General features: G+C 46.2%; 1 protein-coding gene across 1 annotated transcript; it reads right to left on the bottom strand.

Annotated features, from left to right (window-relative positions):
- Window positions 1–1,844: 1,844 nt before the first annotated feature.
- mfsd6b (major facilitator superfamily domain containing 6b) lies at window positions 1,845–20,810 on the bottom strand. Its single transcript, XM_063006471.1, has 7 exons — window positions 20,627–20,810; window positions 16,797–18,216; window positions 9,835–9,932; window positions 6,780–6,941; window positions 5,355–5,453; window positions 4,989–5,248; window positions 1,845–2,407 (listed from the first exon to the last, which is right to left on the bottom strand). Exons 2-7 carry the CDS (start codon window positions 18,212–18,214, stop codon window positions 2,174–2,176), a joined length of 2,271 nt encoding a protein of 756 aa, XP_062862541.1. The 5' UTR covers window positions 18,215–18,216; window positions 20,627–20,810; the 3' UTR covers window positions 1,845–2,173.
- Window positions 20,811–23,903: the final 3,093 nt, after the last annotated feature.

Genomic DNA, 23,903 nt, shown 5'->3' with positions numbered 1-23,903 from the left:
TATGGCAATAGGAGCAGATCTAAGTGACTGAGGGTTTTTTAAGTGCTTCATGGTATGTGTGGATAGTGGATACACCAAGAGAATTACAATGGCCTGAATGCTTGACCTTTAAATTAAAAGGGTCCAGGTGCTTTGTGATACTCTTATAAGCATGGTTTGAGTACACTTCTTCTCGCTGCATATAAATGTGTGATTTTGACTGCTGACCTCAATAATGTGATGGAAAATGTACCTATATCCTGATAAGTGTCCTATTCAACACTGATGATGCTATTATCCACATTACATCCCACATTTCAACCCTTACAGAGTGTTCAGTGCTCTCCAGCACCATTATTAAAACACCTACTGTTGAAATATCTCTTGGAAATTGGTGTTTCATGTCAGTAGTAAAGTTCTAATGAAGAAATTTGGTGCAAATAATTTTGGACATAACTAAAGAATGTAATTATTAAAGCAATTTGATTTCAGCGAGTGTATGACGGATAAACACGGCGCTAAAAACAACAGGTCTGGGCTGGACTCTGTGTTTACGTCCCAGTGTACCATGACAGTAATAGTGTGGACATGCCTCTGGTGGACGTGCCCCCAGGTTTGTGCCCTTGTGTTTGAATTCTTTAAACACAAACATACCAGACTTGTGTGTTTAATAACAGAAGATGTCAACAAGTGAAGAATCTTTACTCACAGGTTTCACCTGAAGCGGCTGAGCATCAACGTGATGCTGCTAAAGGGTTACAGGATGCTGTACAGCACTAGAGTTCTAGTTCTAGGACTTGGGTTCAACCATTCACAAATTTCATGGTTACATTACTATGCAAATACACTATATTGCCAAAAGTATTCGCTCGTCTGCCTTCACACGCATATGAACTTGAGTGACTCCCATTCTTAATCCATAGGGTTTAATATGATGTTGCCACCCTATGCAGCTATAACAGCTTCAACTCTTCTGGGAAGGCTTTCCACAAGGGTTAGGAGTGTGTTTATGGGGATTTTTTAACATTCTTCCAGAAGCGCATTTGTGAGGTCAGACGCTGATGTTGGACGAGAAGGCCTGGCTCACAGTCTCCGCTCTAATTCATCCCAAAGGTGCTCTATCGGGTTGAGGTCAGGACTTTGTGCAGGCCAGTCAAGTTCTTCCACACCAAACTCACTCATCCACGTCTTTATGGAGCTTGTGCTTTGTGCACTGGTGCGCAGTCATGTTGGAACAGGAAGGGGCCATCCCCAAACTGTTCCCACAAAGTTGGGAGCATGAAATTGTCCAAAATCTCTTGGTGCGCTGAAGCATTAAGAGTTCCTTTCACTGGAACTAAGGGGCCGAGCCCGACTCCTGAAAAACACCCCCACACCATAATCCCCCCCTCCACCACACTTTACGGGCGAATCTAGCGCCCACTAGTTGCCGAGCGAAAATCAGGGCAAAAATCGTGTAGTGTGAACCAGGCATTAGTAAACTGAGGAAATACATCATAAACGTATGTTTGGTCCAACACAGCTTCAATAAACAAAGGCTGTGTATCAATCCCTATTTTCACTAGACACTTTGGTAACATGGTAGATGTTGGGCATGAACAAGGGCACAAGGGTGTAACAGTGTAGTGTGGAAGTATGAAACACTTCTCAAAACCTTTTTAACATGAGAAAGCCAAGCATATTTGTTTATATGTGCAGGAAACATGGTCTACATTGGCTACACCCCTGCTGGTCACTTTCCAGAGGGTGTTTTGTGATGGACTTACACGGCAATCCTGACCAGGGTGAAAAGGTGGGTGAAAAATGAACAGCTCATGGATGTTTAACTTAAATATGTACAGTACGTCAAAACTCTGTGAAACTGATGGGAGTTTTAGTGAATCTTTATTAAATAGAGTTTCTTCTCTGCTCAGTGGAACACGCTGGGTCGGTGTGTGCCGAGTGAGAGCAAACACAACTGGGTGTGACTTTGTTCCAGCTTTCAGACCTTGATTGTAGAAGTTTACAGTACGTTGATCATGGCTACAAACACTGGCAGTGCAAAGCATGTTCAAGGAGTCTCCACCAATCTATAACATTATTTTATATACATATTTATATATACATAACACCCAATATCATGTCTTCATTCGTTACAGTACTCGGTGTTTAGATTCTACATTCAGTTCTCACAGCAGACGTACAGATCCGTAGGTCACCGGTCAGTCGTTTGGGAAGCTTGGGGTTGTTGGTCCGGTGCGGAGTCTGTAGATTGGATTGGATCTTCTGTCGAACCTGCTAAGTCTGTTCGATGCGAGACGGTCTGATGCGAAACGGTCCGATCCGGATGATCGGGTGGTGCGGCTGCCCCTGGTGCGCCGGAGGATTCAGTTGACGGAGATGGAAGGTCTCCAGCGGGTGGCGCTTCGGATGCCTGCTGAGCGCTCGTCTAAAAGAACAGCGCAGTAAAGTCAGGATGGAAGAACAGGGATCTCAACAGATCCAAATATCTTCTTTAAATAAATACATTTGTAGTTCTACAATTACTGACTGTAGTCCATCTGTTTCTCTACATGCTCTGTTAGCCCACTTTCACCCTGCTCTTCAATGGTCAGGACCCCCACAGAGCAGGTATTATTTAGGTGCTGGATGATTCTCAGCACTGCAGTGACACTGACATGGTGGTGGTTTGTTAGTGTGTGTTGTGCTGGTATGAGTGGATCAGACACAGCAGCGCTGCTGGAGTTTTTAAACACCTCACTGTCACTGCTGGACTGAGAATAGTCCACCAACCAAATATATCCAGCCAACAGCGCCCCATGGGCAGCGTCCTGTGACCACTGATGAAGGTCTAGAAGATGACCGACTCAAACAGCAGCAATAGATGAGCGATCGTCTCTGACTTTACATCTACAAGGTGGACCGACTAGGTAGGAGCGTCTAATAGAGTGGACAGTGAGTGGACACGGTATTTAAAAACTCCAGCAGCGCTGCTGTGTCTGATCCACTCATACCAGCACAACACACACTAACACACCACCACCATGTCAGTGTCACTGCAGTGCTGAGAATGATCCACCACCTAAATAATACCTGCTCTGTGGTGGTCCTGTGGGGGTCCTGACCATTGGAGAACAGAGAAACAGATGGACTACAGTCAGTAATTGTAGAACTACAAAGTGCTTCTATATGGTAAGTGGAGCTGATAAAATGCTTTACGTCAGTGACTAGTGAGGTTTCAGCTACATGTTAACGTGATGTGTTCAGAACAAACAGGAAGCAAGTGCAGGTGAGTTCAGAGTTTGGTATGTTCCCAAGTTAAGAAATGAAGTCTCACCTTAGTTCTGAGCACAGAGAAAGCATGAGGGGAAAAAAGAGAGTCAGTTGTGGAACTTCTGAAACTGGTTAACAGAAAAAATATTCAGAAACAAGCCGTTAGATCCGCAGCTCAGTGAAGAACAAGCAAGTTAGAAAAAAAAAGGAAAGCTGCTATTTTAATAAGACAAAAGTATGTGGACACCTGAGGGTTTGTTGAACAGCCCATGCCAACACCATGAACGTTAATGTGAACTTGACCACCCCCCACCCTCCTTCACAACTATACAATCCTGCACTGTTCTGAAAGACGTTCCACAATACACCGACCAGGCATAACATTATGACCTCTTCATCACGGCACCTGTTAGTGGGGGGGATATATTACACAGCGAGTGAACATTTTATCCTCAAAGTTGATGTTAGAAGCAGGAAAAATGGGCGAGCGTGAGGATCTGAGCCAGTCTGACGAGGGCCAAATTGTGATGGCTAGACGACCAAGGAAGGAAGAGTGGTAAACCGGCGACAGGGTCATGGGCGACCAAGGCTCACTGATGCACGTGTGGATCCAACAGACGAGCTCCTGTAGCTCAAACTGCTGAAGAAGTTCATGCTGGTTCTGATAGAAAGGTGTCAGAATACACAGAGCATCACAGTCGCTGGGCTGTTTTGGCAGCAAAAGAGGGACCATCACAATATTAGGAGTGTTTTTAAGGTTAGAAACTGATGTTGGACAAGAGTCCTGGCTTGCTGTCGACATTCCAATGACAGTAATTTAGATAAGTTCACAGCGATGCTACTGAAGCTAGTCTGGCACACGCTCCTTTGTTTTGGCTGGAAGGGCATCCAAGGCCGGGCGTCTTAACCCGTACAAGTCTGAGCACGAGTGTCACGTTGCCGACAGTTCGAGTGGTGAAGCAGTCGAGTAAGGGGCGCCAGAGTTCCTCCAAACCAAACTCGTCAAACCACGTGTTCGTGGATGTTTATGCACACAAATGCCACAAAGTTTAAAGTTTTAAAGAACTTGTGGCACCAAAGTCAGTTCCATTCGGCAGAGTGGAGGCTGTTACAGATGCAAAAGAGGGCTGGGCAGCCGCTTAAATGGCACAGCGGTAAAAAAAAGAGCTGGGATCTGGAATACATCGTATCGAATCTCGGCTCTGCCTGCCGGCTAAGGCTGAGCGGCCACATGAACAACGATTGGCCTGTTGTTCAGATATGGGCGGGACTAAGCCGGATGGGGTCTCTCTCGCATGACTGGTGCAATTACGACCTCTGCTGGCTGATTGGTGGCGCCTGCACAGAGATGAGAAAAGAGTGCTGTCAGGGTGTGTCTCTCCATACACAACGCTGAGCTGCACTAAACTCGTCAAAGTGTAGGTGATAAGATGCATACGGCTGCTGCACACGTGTCGGAGGGGGTGTGGGTTAGCTCCGTTCTCCTCAATCGGAGCGGGGATCGGCATTGGTCACAAGTGTAAGTTGCTTTGCATGAACATAAGTAAACATAGACTAGAATAGAAATGAATTCCAGCAGTCATGTTCCAAAAAAAGGACAACCAACTCTATAAATGCTTATTGTTTTTTAATTAGGTGTTCAGCAAGCATACATATCTGATGTTCAGGTGTCCACACACTTTTGGCCATATGATGTATATTATTATATACGTTAAATATAATTGTGCGTCTGTACCAGTGTGTATGTAACTCAGTACCTGTGGTCCTGTAGAAAAGTTGCTCCTAGCAGAACTGATCATTTCTTTAATCTGGCAGAGCGCGAGCGTGATGGAGACCCAGGGGGAAGTGGACGCCACCCAGGCCGGTTTGCTCACATCCTCCTGTTCTTCCTGATGTTTGGTCTTCTTGGCAGGAGCTACACTCTCAGACCTTACCTCAGATTGTGTCTGGCTCTGTACCGAGACGACGGGCACCGGACCAGACGGCACCGTGACGTTCTCGGCCAGCGTCGTGTCTCCTGTGGCAGGAACAGCAGAACGTTTTTATAAACCGGGAACCAAGCTGTACTGAAAACCAGTTCCATTTCAGGATCACATTCAGTCAGGACGGTAGACGGCACTTACGTTTAGAGTCATTCTGGCAGATGAAACTCTGGATGAGGGCAAAGACCAGCAAGATGACGAGGAAGGCCATCCCTAAACCCCTGAAGGTTTCAGCCGCCCCTGTACAAAAACATCAAACTATTTCACTAACAGCAACTCCCTTTTTCTCCCGGTTTATCGTAGTCAGTTTGTCTTCCGGGGATCCCTGATTGCATTTGAGGAGGGTAGATTTCCTGCTCACGCCTCCTCCAACCCGTGCACAGCCCTAGTGGACCCCTTCTTTTTACCCATGCAGCTCCGGTTTCCTCCCACAGTCCAAAAACAACCGGTCATCCCGCCCTAGCAGACACAGTAGCCGATTAGAGTCTGCTGCAGGCCCCGCCGATTATGCCCTCTAGAGGGCGCCCAGTCGACCGGTGGCAATGCAGAGTTTCGAAGCAAGGAGTTCAGAATCTTGGTGCTGGTGTGCTAGCGGAATGTCCCGCTGTGCCACCTGGGCGCTTAGCAGCAACTTATAATGAACAATTGATATACAGTCCATTTCATATAATGTGTGTATGGATTAATTTAAGGGTGGCACAGTGGTGCTGGCAGAGAAGGTGCCACAAAACATGCCCCAATAACACATGCAGAAGATGAATTGGCGACTCTGAATTGCCCCACAGTGGAAATGAGTGAATGTGTGTGTTGATGTGATGATTTGGCGCCCTGTTTAAGTAGTCCTGCTGCCCTGACCCCCTGGATTAACTGGTTAATCAGCAATTGAGGGTTAAGGGCCTTGCTCAAGGGCCCAACTTGCTCAAGGGCCCAACACTGCAATCTGGCAGTGGTGAGGCTTGAACCAGTGACTAGGCTACAACTGCCCACCACTATAATTCACTCACTTTTTTAACCACTTATCCAATCAGGGTCGCGGCTGGGTGCTGGAGCCTATCCCAGCTTTTCAATGGGCGCAAGGCACTCAGTAACACCCTGGACGGGGCGCCAGTCCATCGCAGGGCACACACACACACCCATTCACCTATAGGGCAATTCAGTGTCTCCAATAATTCTGACTGCATGTTTTTGGACTGTGGGGGGAAACCGGAGCTCCCGGAGGAAACCCACGCAGACACGTGGAGAACATGCAAACTCCACACAGAAAGGACCCAGACCAGCCCGCCTGGGGATCGAACCCAGGACCTTCTTGCTGTGAGGCGACAGTGCTGCCCACCACTATGATTAATAGTAAGAATTTATAAATAAAAAACACAATATATTTTTGTACATATTTGTATAAGAAGCCCAACAGTAATTAAGCACGTCAAAATATTAATTTACTAACTATTTAAAAACAAATTTATTCTACTTGGACAGAATAAGTTGGAACTGTGATGATACAAGACGACATGACCTTCAATGAGCGATCATCACAGGCGTGGCTCACGTCTGCATCGGTTTTCTTACCGAAGATGTTGACGAAGACTCCTCCGATCATGGCGCCACAGCCCCGGCCCAGTCCCAGATGAAGTCCGTGCAGGATCCCCTGCGCCGACGTCTTCAGAGCCGGAGGAACCGCCGCGCTCACGTACGAGATGCACGCCGCCCAGACGGACGCATGCGTGAGACCTGGACGACGAGAGCGATGACCAATGTGACCAATCAGAATGAGCTTGTTGGAGTTTATTGGTGAATAGAACAGGAAACCATTCAGCAGCAATAAACTGGCGACTTAAGGGGGTCAACAATATTAGGCAGGCGAGTTTTAAGGCTGTGTTTTTAAAGGATGAGAACATGGTAAGGATCCAAACTGCCAACCATGTGGTACCAGCTATAGGGGTGCATGAGCCCAAATCTGTGTAGGACCTGTTTAATGGGACACTAAGATAAAGACTCACCAGACCTCAGTCCTATTGAAACGGCGTGTAAAGAGAACCGAGCATCTACGAGCTGCGACCTTCTCATGAGGAATTCATGACCTCACTCCCTGACAGTGAGAGCATAATGGGCCACGCCCTACAGGTGAGAAAATGACTTCTAATCTCCTCTGTTTAACACAATAACCCGAACCAGTTTCAGGCTTTTGTGACCTCGCCCTCCTCCCTTGCTCAGCAAAGTTGACCTGCCCAGGGGTGTGCAGATACCTTAAAACCCCAAATACTAGTTTTACATGTCTGAAGCACGTTAGCTCTCACCCTGTAGGAACTTCTGGCAAGTACTGAACTTTTTGGCCGTAGGTTTGATGCAAAAACAACAATGCACATCACCAAAAAAACACCACACCCACTGCGAAGCATGGTGGTGGCAGCATTATGCCGTTGGGCTGTTTCTCTTTAGCTGGAACTGGGTCCTGAGTCAAGGTGAAAGGAATTATAAACAGTTCCTAATATCAGTCAATTAGGTCGGAATCGGAAGCGGAATGTCACCTTTCAACACATCAACGACCCAAAGCATACCCCCAAATCCAGAGGAGGATCAATGTTTTGGAATGACCCAATCAGATCTCAGACCTGAATTCAATTGGAAATCTGTGGGGTGACCTGAAGAGGGCTTTGCTCAGGAGACCAAGGTTGAACTTTTTGGCCGTAGGTTTGATGCAAAAACAACAATGCACATCACCAAAAAAAACACCACACCCACTGTGAAGCATGGTGGTGGCAGCATTATGCCTTTGGAACTGGGTCTTGAGTCAAGGTGGAAGGAAATAATAGGTCTCTGCTAAAAAGCTGAAAACGAAGTGGAATTTCACCCTTCAGCACATCAACGACCCGAAGCATACCCCCAAATCCACAAAGGAATGGCTTCATCAGTAGAAGATTAAAGTTTGGGAATGACCCAATCAGATCTCAGACCTGAATCCAATTGGAAATCTGTGGGGTAACCTAAAGAGGGCTTTGCTCAGGAGACCAAGGTTCAACTTGACGCAAAAACAACAATGCACATCACCAAAAAAACACCACACCCACTGTGAAGCATGGTGGTGGCAGCATTATGCCTTTGGGCTGTTTCTCTTCAGCTGGAACTGGGTCTTGAGTCAAGGTGAAAGGAATTCTAAACAGTTCCAAATATTAGTCCATTAGATCTCTGCTGAAAATGAAGCGGAATTTCACCTTTCAGCACATCAATGACCCAAAGCATACCCCCAAATCCACAAAGGAATGGCTTTATCAGTAGAAGATTAAAGTCAATCAGATCTCAGACCTGAATCCAATTGGAAATCTGTAGGGTAACCTGAAGAGGGCTTTGCTCAGGAGACCAAGGTTGAACTTTTTGAAAAGCTGAAAACGAAGCCGAATTTCACCTTTCAGCACATCAACGACCCAAAGCATACCCCCAAATCCAGAAAAGATTGGCTTATCCAGAGGAGGATCAATGTTTTGGAATGACCCAGCCAGATCTCAGACCAGAATCCAATTGGAAATCTGTGGGGTGACCTGAGGAGGGCTTTGCTCAGGAGATGCCCTCACAATCGGACAGATTTGGAGCACTTTTGCAGGGAAGACTGGGCAAAGTCGAGAGCGCCAGGCCAAGATGGGCGGATAGGAGTTAGCAAACATGGAAAATATACCAGCAATTCTGATTTCAGGTAGGTATTTAGTATCGTGCCGTGGAGCTCAGGTGAAGAGGTCTCAGTATTATAAGGGAGTATTAGTATAGACCAAGGGTCGGCAACCCGCGGCTCCGGAGCCGCATGCGGCTCATTCATCCTTATACTGCGGCTCCGCGTGGCTTGGGAAAATTAATTATAAGTATATAATTTGTATAATATATATAATTTGCCCACATATGTATGTGAGCAGCTATTCTCCACCATGAACAATGTTAAAAATAAACACCGCTCACGCCTCACAGACGGCAGCTTACAGTCCTGCGTAAAGATGAAAGTGACTTCGTACAGCCCCGATTTGCAGACGCTGTTCAGGTTCAGGAGCAGAAGTCCCATTAACCAGGTAAAATAAGTATTTATGCAGATATTTTGCAAATATTTATTTTTCATTGTTTAGTGGCATAGTGTTTTTCCAATTTATTTTTTAAATTCAGGTCAAGGCTCCGCTACACGCTCCGAAAGCCCAAAGTAAATAAAATAATTAAAGTTCAGCTTTTTAATTCATTTGAAAGAGACCTTCAACTCGGCGTGTTTTATTTATAATTTTTTTTAAGAGTTCAAAATGTGTTCATTACATAAATACAATTTAATTTTCTCTGTAGCACTTCATGGATTTCATAAGCAACACACTATAGTTGTTTATACAAAGCGTAAACGTAAAAAAACAATATATACAGTGTTATCTTCATTTTAGATGTCAAAAAGTATTTGCGGCTCCCAGTGTTTTCTTTTCCGTGGAAACCGGGTCCAAATGGCTCTTTGGGTGTTAAAGGTTGCCGACTCCTGGTATAGACGAACCGAAGCTTAAAACCTGATTCGCGGTCCGAGCTGAACTCAACGCAGTACAAACACATCCTGGCTGATAAACGAACAAAGGCCGGAGTTCTGCAAATGAACAAACATTATTTTCCTCACCTTGAAGGAGCTCCATGGGCAGAACAAGCCAAGCGTTCTCTATGTAGGAGATGTAGAGGTAGCGAGCGGTGTTGCAGGCCAGCCCGATATACAGCACTCTGCAGGGGGAGTGAAAAAAACAGGAGGGAATCCATTAAAACCAGAGTAAAACAGTCCCAACATGTCTTATAGTGTGAAACCAATCCTAAAATACTACAATTACTGACTGTAGTCCATCTGTTTCTCTACATGCTTTGTTACCCCCTTTCACCCTGTTCTTCAATGGTCAGGACCCCCACAGAGCAGGTATTATTTAGGTGGTGGATGATTCTCAGCACTGCAGTGACACTGACATGGTGGTGGTGTGTTAGTGTGTGTTGTGCTGGTATGAGTGGATCAGACACAGCAGCGCTGCTGGAGTTTTTAAACACCGTGTCCACGCACTGTCCACTCTATTAGACACTCCTACCTAGTCGGTCCACCTTGTAGATGTAAAGTCAGAGACGATCGCTCATCTATTGCTGCTGTTTGAGTCGCTCATCTTCTAGAGCTTCATCAGTGGTAACAGGACGCTGCCCACGGGGCGCTGTTGGCTGGATATTTTTGGCTGGTGGACGATTCTCAGTCCAGCAGTTACAGTGAGGTGTTTAAAAACTCCAGCAATGCTGCTGTTTCCAATCCACTGTGGTCCTGTGGGGGTCCTGACCATTGAAGAACAGCATGAAAGGGGGGTAACAAAGCATGCAGAAAAACAGATGGACTACAGTCAGTAATTGTAGAACTACAAAGTGCTTCTATATGGTAAGTGGAGCTGATAAAATGGACAGTGAGTGTAGAAACAAGGAGGTGGTTTTAATGTTATGATTGATCGGTGTATGTGCTGTAGGGCTGAGTCTCACCCCCCTTTAGAGGGATTTTTACAAAACAAACTTTTTCGTCTGCCGCCGGCATCACGTGACCCTCCAGAAGCTACAACATGCAAACGGCGCCGGCGGTGACGCACGCCTCAGATTCCCATGCAAATCCGAAAACGACTCCGCCTGCCCCGTCGCTAACTGTAGCGTGGACGATTCGCTTCTGCATCCATCCGGGAGGGCAGGAGAGCCGCGAGATCGATCCATGATGCACAGATTAAGCACGGCCGGCTAATGGACGGGTCGGGTTACGCAGGACTGAAATCAGGCGGCTGAGTAAGGACGCAGTTTCTGTAGATTCTGTATGAAGTGAATAACACTGATCACCTCTTCATCACGGCACCTGTTAGTGGGGGGGATATATTACACAGCGAGTGACATTTTATCCTCAAAGTTGATGTTAGAAGCAGAAAAATGGGCGAGCGTGAGGATCTGAGGGCCAAATTGTGACGGCTAGACGACTGGCTCAGAGCATCTCCAAAACTGCAGCTCTTGTGGGGTGTGTCCCGGTCTGCAGTGGTCAGGATCTATCAGAAGTGCTCCAAACCGGCGACAGGGTCTACTGTAGCTCAAACTGCTGAAGACGTTCATGCTGGTTCTGATAGAAAGGCGTCACAGGGCAATATTAGAAAGGTGGTCATAATGTTATGCCTGATCGGTGTTTATATTTGCATTTGATTTTAAAGTGAATGTTCGGGTTGCGTCTTATTTAAAAACAGTAGAGTGCAGTTGTAGCCTAGTGGTTAAGGTACCGGACTAGTAATTGAAAGGTCACTGGTTTAAGCCCCACCTCTGCCAGGGTGTCACAATTGGGCCCTTAAGCAAGGCCCTTAAGCCTCCATTGCTTAGACTGTATACTGTCACAGTACTGTAAATCACTTTGGATAAAGAGCGTCTGCTAAATGCTGGAAATGTAAAGGCTGTTTAACAAGAGAGCTTTTATACTAAATCAGAATGTCAATGGTTCAAAGCACCACCAACGCCAAGGTGTCACTGTTGGACCCCTGAGCAAGGCTGTAAGCTGCTTACTATTGAAGTGGTAATCAGAAGGTTGTGCATCTGCTAAATGCTGTAAACGTAAACGCAACAATCGATATAAACACTTCATTTCATTCTCATGCCAGGACGACTCTCACCTGGCAGTGGTGGTACGATAGCCTGGCATGCTTTGCTGTGCCACAAGTGTGCCCGCTCCTGTAAAGAAACAGAACTGAAGCTTTGTCCTGATTTGAGTCCAGTTGACGTGCTGGAGCAAGAGCTTAAAGCAAAGCGAGCTGGGAGATACCGAATTCACACGACATGGCCAAAAGTATTCGGACGCCTGACCATGAGCTTGTCGGACGTCCCATTTAGAAAACAGACGCTATTAAAACAAGAGTGACCTCTGTGTGATCTGTTCGGCCGCTCTTCTGAGAAGGCTTCTCGCAAGACTTTGGAGTGTGTCCGTGTATGGGAATTTGTGCCCTTTCAGTCATAATGGTTTAATCAGTTGGCATTCCGGTTCATCCCAAAGCTGTTGAGTGCAGGTCAGGGCTCTGTGCAGGCCGCCGGAGTTTCCTGGTTTTTAAACCGAGCTCTTCATGTCTTTATAGATCTTGCTTTGTGGCACGGGGGCGCAATCATGCTGGAACAGGAAAGAGCCTTCCCTAAACTGTTGCTGCACAGATGGTTTTCTTTTTTATAATTGATTTATTACACCTGGTAGCAACGGTTGCAGTGTGGCCAATACCTTCGTCCATATAGTGTATGAAATGATAGAAATTTTAGAAATAGAAAAGCGCTTCGATTGTGGCCAAAGTTAGTGGAACCAGTTGCTACGTGAAGGTGGAATGACACTTTCAGAAGAATAACAGGGGTGTTGCCTAATTCCGTTCCTCATATGAATGTAAGCAGGTTTTAGGAACTCTATTTTTCACCCCGCTCACCTTTGTGATCTATTTTTGTGCTATTATAAAGAGCTGACGAGCCTCTCGGACCGTACGGTATCCGGAGCTCTGACAATATTTGATCACGTGTTGTTTGCTTCTGTACGGCCTATAAACTCCCAGTTCAGTCCGTGGTGCCAGTTCTAGAGCTAAAGTCAACAAACTGGAACAGAACACTCCCTCAGCGCTGAATTAAAGTAAAGAGAGCCTTCATTATTGCACTGCCGGGGTAACATCGTAAATTAATTATGGCTTTGTTTGGTAGAGCAGAGTACGGTGAACAAATGTCGTCAAAGTCAAGGTCAGGTCAGATGTATTTGTATAGCGCTTTTTACAATAGACTTCGTCTCAAAGCAACTTTACAGCATCCAGGACCAGGAGGGCGACAATGGCGAGGAAAAACTCCCTTAAAATGACCCTGAGAGGAACCAGACTAAACAGGGACCCACGTCCTCCATATGTAGCCTGGAGGATCCAATTTAATCTAATAAGACATGGAACTAATGAGGCAGATTATTTAGACGCTCTACTTATATGGAGGCAAGGAAAAACTCCCTTAAAATCCCAGGAAGAAACCTTAAGAGGAACCAGACAGACCACACCTGATGGGTATCGTACTGTTGTGTCTAGTCTGGTTGCAAAACCTCAACCATTAGTGTCCTTGACCATTAAAAAGTTGCATTAATAAGAACGCTACTGGAACACGCCGCCGTCCCAACTTTTTTGTGTGTGTAGCAGCTGATCAGCCATAACATTAAAACCACCTCCTTGTTTCTACACTCACTGTCCATTTTATCAGCTCCACTTACCATATAGAAGCACTTTGTAGTTCTACAATTACTGACTGTAGTCCATCTATTTCTCTGTTCTTCAATGGTCAGGACCCCCACAGGACCCCCACAGAGCAGGTATTATTTAGGTGGTGGATGATTCTCAGCACTGCAGTGACACTGACATGGTGGTGGTGTGTTAGTGTGTGTTGTGCTGGTATGAGTGGATCAGACACAGCAGCGCTCCTGGAGGTTTTAAACACCGTGTCCACTCACTGTCCACTCTATTAGACGCTCCTACCTAGTCGGTCCATCTTGTAGATGTAAAGTCGGAGACAATCGCTCATCTATTGCTGCTGTTTGAGTCGCTCATCTTCTAGACCTTCATCAGTGGTCACAGGACGCTGCCCACGGGGCGCTGTTGGCTGGATATATTTGGTTGGTGGACTATTCTCAGTCCAGCAGTGACAGTGACGTGTTTAGTTGAGGTGATCCACTCGTACCAGCACAACACACACTAACACACCACCACCATACCATGTCAGTGTGCTGAGAATGATCCACCACCTAAATAATACCTGCTCTGTGGGGGTCCTGACCATTGAAGAACAGCATGAAAGGGGGTAACAAAGCATGCAGAGAAACATATGGACTACAGTCAGTAATTGTAGAACTACAAAGTGCTTCTATATGGTAGGTAGAGCTGATAAAATGGACAGTGAGTGTAGAAACAAGGAGGTGGTTTTAATGTTATGGCTGACCTTTTGATTGCTAGTCCAGTACCTTAACCAGTAAGCTACAACTGCCTGGTCTGCTGTGTTCCAGTTTATTTACTTTCCAGAATCTGCTTCTCGCTCAGTGTACTGAAGACATGACACAGCAGAAAAACGTCTGGTAACACACACAGCAGCTTCCTTGCTTAGCTGATGCAAATGTGTAAAAGTACGCGGGTACAACATCGGCCCTCTCGGCGGAAAGCTGCACGAGCACCTTGCTGATAATTTAACCACATCAAAGCCGCTGCGCGAGAACTCGAGAGTCCATCCTTCCAAACCGTCAGAGATACAGAGAGTTTACAGTAAACGCTCAGTACAGAGCAGCTGTATGCAGGATGTTGGGCATCAAAATAGCGCCAAAAGTGTTGAGAACCAAAAAGCAGATCAGCCATAACATTAAAACCACCTCCTTCATTTTATCAGCTCCACTTACCATATAGAAGCACTTTGTAGTTCTACAATTACTGACTGTAGTACATCTGTTTCTCTACATGCTTTGTTAGCCCCCTTTCATGCTGTTCTTCAATGGTCAGGACCCCCACAGAGCAGGTATTATTTAGGTGGTGGATGATTCTCAGCACTGCAGTGACACTGACATGGTGGTGGTGTGTTAGTGTGTGTCGTGCTGGTATGAGTGGATCAGACACAGCAGCGCTGCTGGAGTTTTTAAACACCGTGTCCACTCACTGTCCACTCTATTAGACACTCCTACCTAGTCGGTCCACCTTGTAGATGTAAAGTCAGAGACGATCGCTCATCTATTGCTGCTGTTTGAGTCGGTCATCTTCTAGACCTTCATCAGTGGTCACAGGACGCTGCACACGGGGCGCTGTTGGCTGGATATTTTTGGTTGGTGGACGATTCTCAGTCCAGCAGTGACAGTGAGGTGTTTAAAAACTCCAGCAGCGCTGCTGTGTCTGATCCACTCATACCAGCACGACACACACTAACACACCACCACCATGTCAGTGTCACTGCAGTGCTGAGAATCATCCACCACCTAAATAATACCTGCAGAGAAACAGATGGACTACAGTCAGTGATTGTTGATGGCTGATGTAACGCCATAAGAACCGGCCAAATGAGACTTTTGTTGACGTTTAAAGATGGAAGTAAACACACCCTCTGCAGCAAAGTAAACGTACACACAGATTTGAAGAGTTTCAAGACAGGAAGGAGTCTCAGCTGATCGGTGTAAACACCACACAAGCCAACCTGAGTAAATATTTAAAACAGTCTCAGTTTTACAATAATAAATCAGATCTACATCCCAGGCAGGAGAAACTCGCCACACCCGAGTCGTGATCTTGACCTGATTTATTAAATCTTTATTTATATTTAGATAATCACTCCAGAAACACTCTGTTCTTCCTCGAGGTCTTTGAGGAACGTCTTGAGCGCCGTCTTATCACCTAAATCCTTGCCGAGTCCTTCCAGTGTTTTGAAAAGCTGCATCTGCATCGTTTACCCGACCCGTTATCCTAGTGACGTTAGTTTTAGAGCGCTTGGATGGCGGAGCGGCCTAATACGCCAGCCTGGCACGAACGAGAGACTCGACTGTGACCCCTGCTGTAACAGCGACTCCTACAGTCCGGTTGAGGCACTAGCATGTTCGGAAAGCGGATATACGTCACGCTACATTGTGCAACAGGTCCACAGTGTGTGTGACGTCTCCTCGGGGATAATACATATGGGTTCAGATGGTTAAAATTACGGGAGGAGCAAGCTACCACAAACCCAGTTTTAACATTTTAACTTTCCCCACAGGTCCCCCTGATACTGACCGCCTTGTTTCTACACTCACTGTCCATTTTATCAGCTCCACTTACCATATAGAAGCACTTTGTAGTTCTACAATTACTGACTGTAGTCCATCTGTTTCTCTTTCACCCTGTTCTTAAATGGTCAGGACCCCCACAGAGCAGGTATTATTTAGGTGGTGGATCATTCTCAGCACTGCAGTGACACTGACATGGTGCTGGTGTGTTAGTGTGTTTTGTGCTGGTATGAGTGGAGTTTTTAAACACTTCACTGTCACTGCTGGACTGAGAATAGTCCACCAACCAAAAACATCCAGCCAACAGCGCCCCGTGGGCAGCGTCCTGTGACCACTGATGAAGGTCTAGAAGATGACCGACTCAAACAGCAGCGATAGATGAGCGATCGTCTCTGACTTTACATCTACAAGGTGGACCGACTAGGTAGGAGTGTCTAATAGAGTGGACAGTGAGTGGACACGGTGTTTAAAAACTCCAGCAGCGCTGCTGTGTCTGATCCACTCATACCAGCACAACACACACTAACACACCACCACCATGTCAGTGTCACTGCAGTGCTGAGAATCATCCACCACCTAAATAATACCTGCTCTGTGGGGGTCCTGTGGGGGTCCTGACCATTGAAGAACAGCATGAAAGGGGCTAACAAAGCATGCAGAGAAACAGATGGACTACAGTCAGTAATTGTAGAACTACAAAGTGCTTCTATATGGTAAGTGGAGCTGATAAAATGGACAGTGAGTGTAGAAACAAGGAGGTGGCTGATCGGTGTACTGGTCCCATCAGAAAACAAAACTCGTATTTATTTATCACTCCGTACCTGACGTGTCCGACCAGCTCGATGAACTTGTGGCAGACAAAGTAGGTGGCGAGCTCGGAGATGTGGCTGAGCACCGAACACACCCCGAACAGCGTGGTGGTCCCCTTCAGGTCCTCCAGGTGCCAGTAGAGAAAGGTGAAGACGAAGCCGTACCCGAATCCCATGGCCCAGGCCACGAAGAGCACCGAGCCGTAACGAATCCCGCACAGCAGCTTGATCAGGTCACTGTAGGAAGAAGGCTGCCGGCTGTCCGAGGTGGGACGCACCGGGACCTCCTCCGTGCTGGACTCGGACACATTTTGAACCACGTGAGGGATCTCGACCTCCTTGCCCTGCTCCCCGGGCTCGGGCTCGGGCGCGGGCCGGGGCTCGAAGCTGAACTGCGTGGCGACGATAAGAGTCACGGTCATGAGGACGCCGAAAACGATAAAGGCGATCTGGTAGTTCTTAAAGTCCGGCGGGGTGCACCCTGACCCCTTGATTATCGGGGTGATGTGCGTGTGGTCGATCCAGATGCCCACTAATAACATGGTTATACCCCAGCCTAGGGAGCCCCACATCCTTTGGAGTCCGTAGCGGTCGCGCTGATTCCCGAGGTACTTCAGGGTCACCGTGTCCACGATGGTCATCGTCGGAGCGCTGAAGAACTCGCCACATAGGATGACCAGGAGGATAATCAGGAAAATCATACGTACCTGGTCTTTATCGTAGGTTACGATATTTTTTTCGGACGCTAACATGGTGGTGAGTGATGCCAAGCTTTCACTTCCGTTATCGCTACTTAAAGACCTAGCACCGCGACCGAGACGTTCATACGAACCCACAGACGGGCCGAACATCTCACCAGATAAGAACCTTCTAAATCTGGTGTGATTTGCACTCGCGTTCGTTTGGGGATCCGACCCCGAACCCTGCGCCACACACGTCATGTCCGCCGGCTTCACGAAGCCGATCCCGCAGGTGAACGCCACCCAGCAGAAGACGGAGAACAGCAGCACCACCTTGCCCTTATTGAACCGGTCGGCCACCACGCCCCAAAACGGTGCGCTGCAGAACTCCACGAAGTAGCGGATCCCCAGGACGAGGCCGCCCTGGCTGGGCACCATGCCCAACTGCTTGAAGTAGACGGCCAGGAGCGGGTACAAGGAGCCGAACGCCGAGTAGAAGGAGAAGTAGAAGATCTTGGAGACCAGCAGGCGCTTATCGATTCTCGAGCAGAGTCCCTGCAGGCAGTCCGGAGCGGGCGAGGCCGGACTCGGCGGCGGTGCGTCGGTGGACGGATGTGTCGGCGTTTGACTGGGCGGCGGGCCGCTTTCGGTCTGCCCCAGAGACAGGGTGTTAAATGGCTCCGCCAGGACGTACCTCCTTTTCTGATCCTCCTCATCATCGGTCAGAATTGCCATGCGATCGCTCGCCATCACTAGGGGGCACAAAGACACGATTTACTCACGATCGTATCTGACCTTCAAACCAAACTGGTAACACACAGACGCTTGTACGTTATCGTTTTCTCCCTTGTTCCTCCCTATTTGGTCGTACCCAGTTCCTCTCCCGCTGCTGGAGACCCCTATGGCGTACTGAGGAGGGTATATTCTCCTGACACGCCCTCCCTCCGACGCGTGTGCGCTCCACCGACCCCTTCTTATCCCCCCATACTTGGGTGGATCGCTCACATCGGTACATGAGGTCGGTCTCACTCATGGAGAGTCACGCCCTGATCTCCACGTTCCTCCACTTCTGTACAGGCGCCTCGGGCTACTAACCAGGGACCTTACATGGCGTCGAAGACCCCGCCCACTGTTTAGTCCCGTCTTTTCCCACCCGGCAGACCAACGGCCGATCGTGCCTGCTAGGGGGCGCCCAGCTGAGCCTCTGCAGCTTTGTGGTTCAATTTTGAGGGATCACCCCCGGACGTTCGCCAGTCCATCACAGGGCACGCACACCCACACGTTATTCCAGTTGTCCTGATTGCACGTCTTTGGACTTGTGGGAGGAAACCGGAGCGCCCGGAGGAAACCCACACAGACGGGACGGGAAATGGAACCCAGGCCCTTTGCTGTGAGGTGGCAGCGCTACCTACCGCGCCACCGTGCCGCCCATGTTGCAGAATTCTGAAGGTAAAACATTAACCTTGTCTTTACTCACCACACCCGACACTGTAACCAATCCACACATCAAATATTAGTCAAACCATCCAGGATTTCCCAGTGTTTACTGTAACCACTAGTGATCAAAAGGTCGCTGGTTCAAGCCCCGGCTCTGCCAATTCGCCACTCTTGGGCTCCTGAGCAAGGCCCTTAACCCTCGTTTGATTGCACTGTACAGTATCGGTCACAACTGTAAGTCGCTCTGGATAAAAACGTCTGCTGAAAGCCGTAGATGTACATTAAGCCAACGTAGCCTATATGGTTAAGTCTAGTGACATTGTAATTATAATAAAAAATATGCATTCAACTTCTGTGCCACCCGGTTGGACTTTAGGGAAGGTCCTTTCCTGTTTCTACATGATTGTGCCCATGTCCAACACACTATGGATGAAGACCATAAAGATATCTGAGCAGCTTTGGGATGAACTGGAATACCAATTGCAAACCAGACCTGATGTGCATGACCTTCCGAATGATGGTCACAAATTCCAAAGGCACATTCTGAAATCTTGTACACCTTTCAGACACCAGAGGTTAATCAGTACACATCTACACTCACTGTCCATTTTATCAGCTCCACTTACCATATAGAAGCACTTTGTAGTTCTACAATTACTGACTGTAGTCCATCTGTTTCTCTACATGCTTTGTCAGGACCCCCACAGGACCACCACAGAGCAGGTATTATTTAGGTGGTGGATCATTCTCAGCACTGCAGTGACACTGACATGGTGGTGGTGTGTTAGTGTGTGTTGTGCTGGTATGAGTGGATCAGACACAGCAGCGCTGCTGGAGTTTTTAAACACCTCACTGTCACTGCTGGACTGAGAATAATCCACCAACTAAAAATATCCAGCCAAAGGTCTAGAAGATGAGCGACTCAAACAGCAGCAATAGATGAGCGATCGTCTCTGACTTTACATCTACAAGGTGGAGCGACTAGGTAGGAGCGTCTAATAGAGTGGACAGTGAGTGGACACGGTATTTAAAAACTCCAGCAGCACAGCACAACACACACTAACACACTAACACACCACCACCATGTCAGTGTCACTGCAGTGCTGAGAATCATCCACAGTCAGTAATTGTAGAACTACAAAGTGCTTCTATATGGTAAGTGGAGCTGATAAAATGGACAGTGAGTGTAGAAACCAGGAGGTGGTTTTAATGTTATGATTGATCGGTGTATATATGCACTGAAGGCACGGTGACATCACTGGTCCAGTCTTCAGCATTTTCTTATAAACAATTTTAGAAAGCAGCACTGATTTTTTTAAAACAGCTTTACACTTTCACATCCCTTCTTCTATTAAAAAACTAAACCTGAACTAAAATATTGAACTTGACTCCTCTAAGCAAGAGGAATGAGCCAAAATTGAACCACAATGCTGCGAATATATACGTATATATTAATCTGAATTGTATTCATGCACTGAAAATAAATGACAATAATAAATGAAAATAATATATTCTATTTAACCCGAAATAAAATTGTAAACTCGACTCCTAAGCACATAAAGCACTATAGATGATCAGCTCTTATGAATTATTAATCTGTTCTATTATTAATGTATCATTAAATAATGATACCATATAATTTAGCACCCTGATGAAACTGCAGCTCTGATCAATTCTAACAATTCTAAATGAAATAAAAGCCTGAACTTGAAAACTTGAACTCACCAGCAATTCTATTGTAGTTGGTTTTGAACAAGCACTAGCTCTTCTGGTCCGCAGGATAATAAACCAGTTTGTCCATCACTGGTCCCAGTGCGTGTGGACAGTGTAGAGCAGAACATGGACCTGACCCAGTACCGGTACCTCATCTATAAACTGGGAGCAGAACAGAACTGTACTGGTGAATCAAAGTTACTGGTTTATTATGGGAGCCGGTTCAACCCGCTCTGTCACACACACTCGCTCTCTCTCTCTCTACATGACGTAACCACACCTGCGCGCCCTCTGATTGGTGGAGAGAGGAGAAACCGTCTGGAGTCGGGTTGCCATGCATTTCAAAAACACGAATTTCTAAATCGCTGGGTTAAACCTGGGTGTGTCTGGAACAGTGTGTCCGAAACCACACCCTGTTTACTACGTAGTGCACTAGTTAGGGCGGTTTCACCCTCAGGATCAAGCCTGTAATCACAATATACAGTTTATTATCCAAATATTGTCTGTTTTCAGATATTCAAAGTGTCAGTACATGTTAGAAAGTAGAAACAAGCAATAGCATTACATTTAAATTTTTGGCATTTAGCAGACGCTTTTATCCAAAAAGACTGACAGTATACAGTCCGAGCAATTGAGGGTTAAGGGCCTTGCTCAAGGGCCCAACAGCAGCAACCTGGCAGTGGTGGGGCTTGAACCAGCGACCTTCTGATTACTACTCCAGTGCCTTAACCGCTAGGCTGCAACTTCCCTACATAGCTTACATTATACATTTACATTTTCGACATTTATCCAAAGCGACTTACAGTACTGTGACAGTATACTGTCTGAGCAATTGAGGGTTAAGGGCCTTGCTCAAGGGCCCAACATTGGCAACCTGGCTTGTCTAGCTATCACAGCAAAGTTATCTGGAAAATGTACATTTTCGGCATTTAGCAGATGCTTTTTTTTTTTATCCAGTAATGTGACAGTGTACAGTCTAAGCAATTGAGGGTTAGGGGCCTTGCTCAAGGGCCCAACAGTGGCAACCTGCCAGTGGTTGGTCTTGAACCAGCGACCTTTCAATTACTAGTCCAGTACCTTAACCACTAAGCTACAACCGCCCTACATAGCTTACATTTTACATTTACAGTATATATACAGTCTGAGCAATTGAGGCTTAAGGACCTTGCTCAAGGGCCCAACAGTGGTTGGTCTTGAACCAGCGACATGTCGATTACTAGTCCAGTACCTTAACCACTAGACTACGACTGCCCTAGCAGATAAGTTAGCAGACACACTTCAAATTGATTGATGAAGGCATCATTCCATCACAGGGCATTGAACTTATACCCATGATACACGTTTGAGAAATGGGCTGTGAATAAACAAAAGTACCTGGAGCAAATCTACACAGAGACAGAACAATCAAAACCTCACAGACACTCGCTTACACTTACAGGCTTCTCAGAGGAGCCAATTCACATTCTGCCTTGATTTGAAAGGTGGGAGGAGAACCGAGGAGAAACCAACACAGTCACTTCAACAGAGACAGAATATGCAAAATTCATTACAGATAATAGTCCTACACAGGGATCAGAACTAGGACATCAGGAGCAATTTTACTGTGTTAAATAACTGAACCTACCAGCAAAAGTGCAAGAGATTAAAAGAATAGTTATCTTTACTGACCACTTTATTTGGATCAGGGTCATGACGTGTCCAGCACCACTTAAACTCACAAAAGGTATATTGCAAAGCCCAAAAGAATTTTCTATATATCAGTACAGCATTATACATCATTGTAGTATTTCAAAAAATTAATTAAAATTAAATAAATTACTCAATAATTATCATAACTAGATAATTTACCCTGGTATCAGACACACCATTTTAAATCCTCCCTCTGATTGCATATAAAGTATGAGATTAAAGTCGATCTGAGGCCTTTTGTAAGACATTATAATGCTATAGCCCATAATACAGTGGGTTTGGCCCAAACAAAACAAAAGTAAAGCGCACTAACCAACCCCAGCTATTTATCCCAGCCCAAATCATTACGACGAGATTTGGGAGGAGTATTCAACAATGTGGCAACCATTGCCTAATACACAGTCTAGACTTGGGCTTGGCACAGGCTGGGAACTGACATGCTTGTTAAACTTGTTTACGATTTAATGTTTAATTATCTTAAAATTGTTAATTGAAATGGTAATAAAAGTCTTTTAGAATGAATGAATGAATGAATGAATAATGCAAACCTGCTGTTGTTGTTTTTGTTTAAAGAGTTAAGAAATGTGCATGCCTACTCATTAACTGTAGTCACCCAAATGTACATCAGTAAACGTTTTTCTATCATTTATACATGAATTCATTTACAATTACATTATTACATTATTCTGATCAGGGTTGCGGTGCATTCGAAGCCCAATTTTAACATACAGCCCAATGTCTATCGCAGGATGTCTAGTGCATGAACCTGTTTATTCACCCACACTTAGTGGCAATGTAAAATAGTCCACCTGCTTGCAGTGATGGGACTTGAACAAACAACCTTCCAATTAACAGTACCTGCTATTAAGTGGGGTAAAGTGTGAATAAAATGGGTCCTGGGTCTAAACGTACTTCGTGTCATTATACGGTGGCTAAGTGGGTAGCACTGTCGCCTCACAGCAAGAAGGTCCTGGGTTCGATCCCCAGGTGGAGTGGTGTGGGTCCTTTCTGTGTGGAGTTTGCATGTTCTCCCCGTGTCTGCGTGGGTTTCCTCCGGGTGCTCCGGTTTCCTCCTACAGTCCAAAGACGTGCAAGTGAGGTGAATTGGAGATACAAAATTGTCCAAGACTTGTCCAAGTGTGACCTGACGAACCTTGTGTAATGAGTAACTACCTGTTCTGTCATGAATGAACCAAAGAGTGTAAAACATGACGTTAAAATCCTGATAAATAAATAACAAAATAAATGAATTAGCAGTGAAATCCATTCCGGGTTTTCCTTTTTGCCTTTTCAGTACAACGAATCTATGTGACTGACACTAATGAGACTTTAATTAGTAAAGTAATTAAAATATCAGTCATTGTAGCGATGGTACATGTACTAGAGGAAAGAATGGAAGGGGCACTTCCTTCACATTCGTATATTTGTCCCCGCTTTCCACTCTTAATGTTTAAGATTACGGATCCAGTCATGGATTGATGACTCCAGTCCGGCTCTATAATCCAGTCCTGGCTTTATTTGTTTTTTGGTAGGAGCGGTGTATAGCGCTTCTTCCGTTTGCGCATGCGTGCTTTGTTTGGTGTGGGCGCCTCCAGCGCGT

The sequence above is a fragment of the Trichomycterus rosablanca genome, chromosome 12 (genome assembly GCF_030014385.1).
Source record: "Trichomycterus rosablanca isolate fTriRos1 chromosome 12, fTriRos1.hap1, whole genome shotgun sequence".
NCBI lineage: Eukaryota > Metazoa > Chordata > Actinopteri > Siluriformes > Trichomycteridae > Trichomycterus > Trichomycterus rosablanca.
This window is presented reverse-complemented; position numbering and strand designations above follow the sequence as displayed.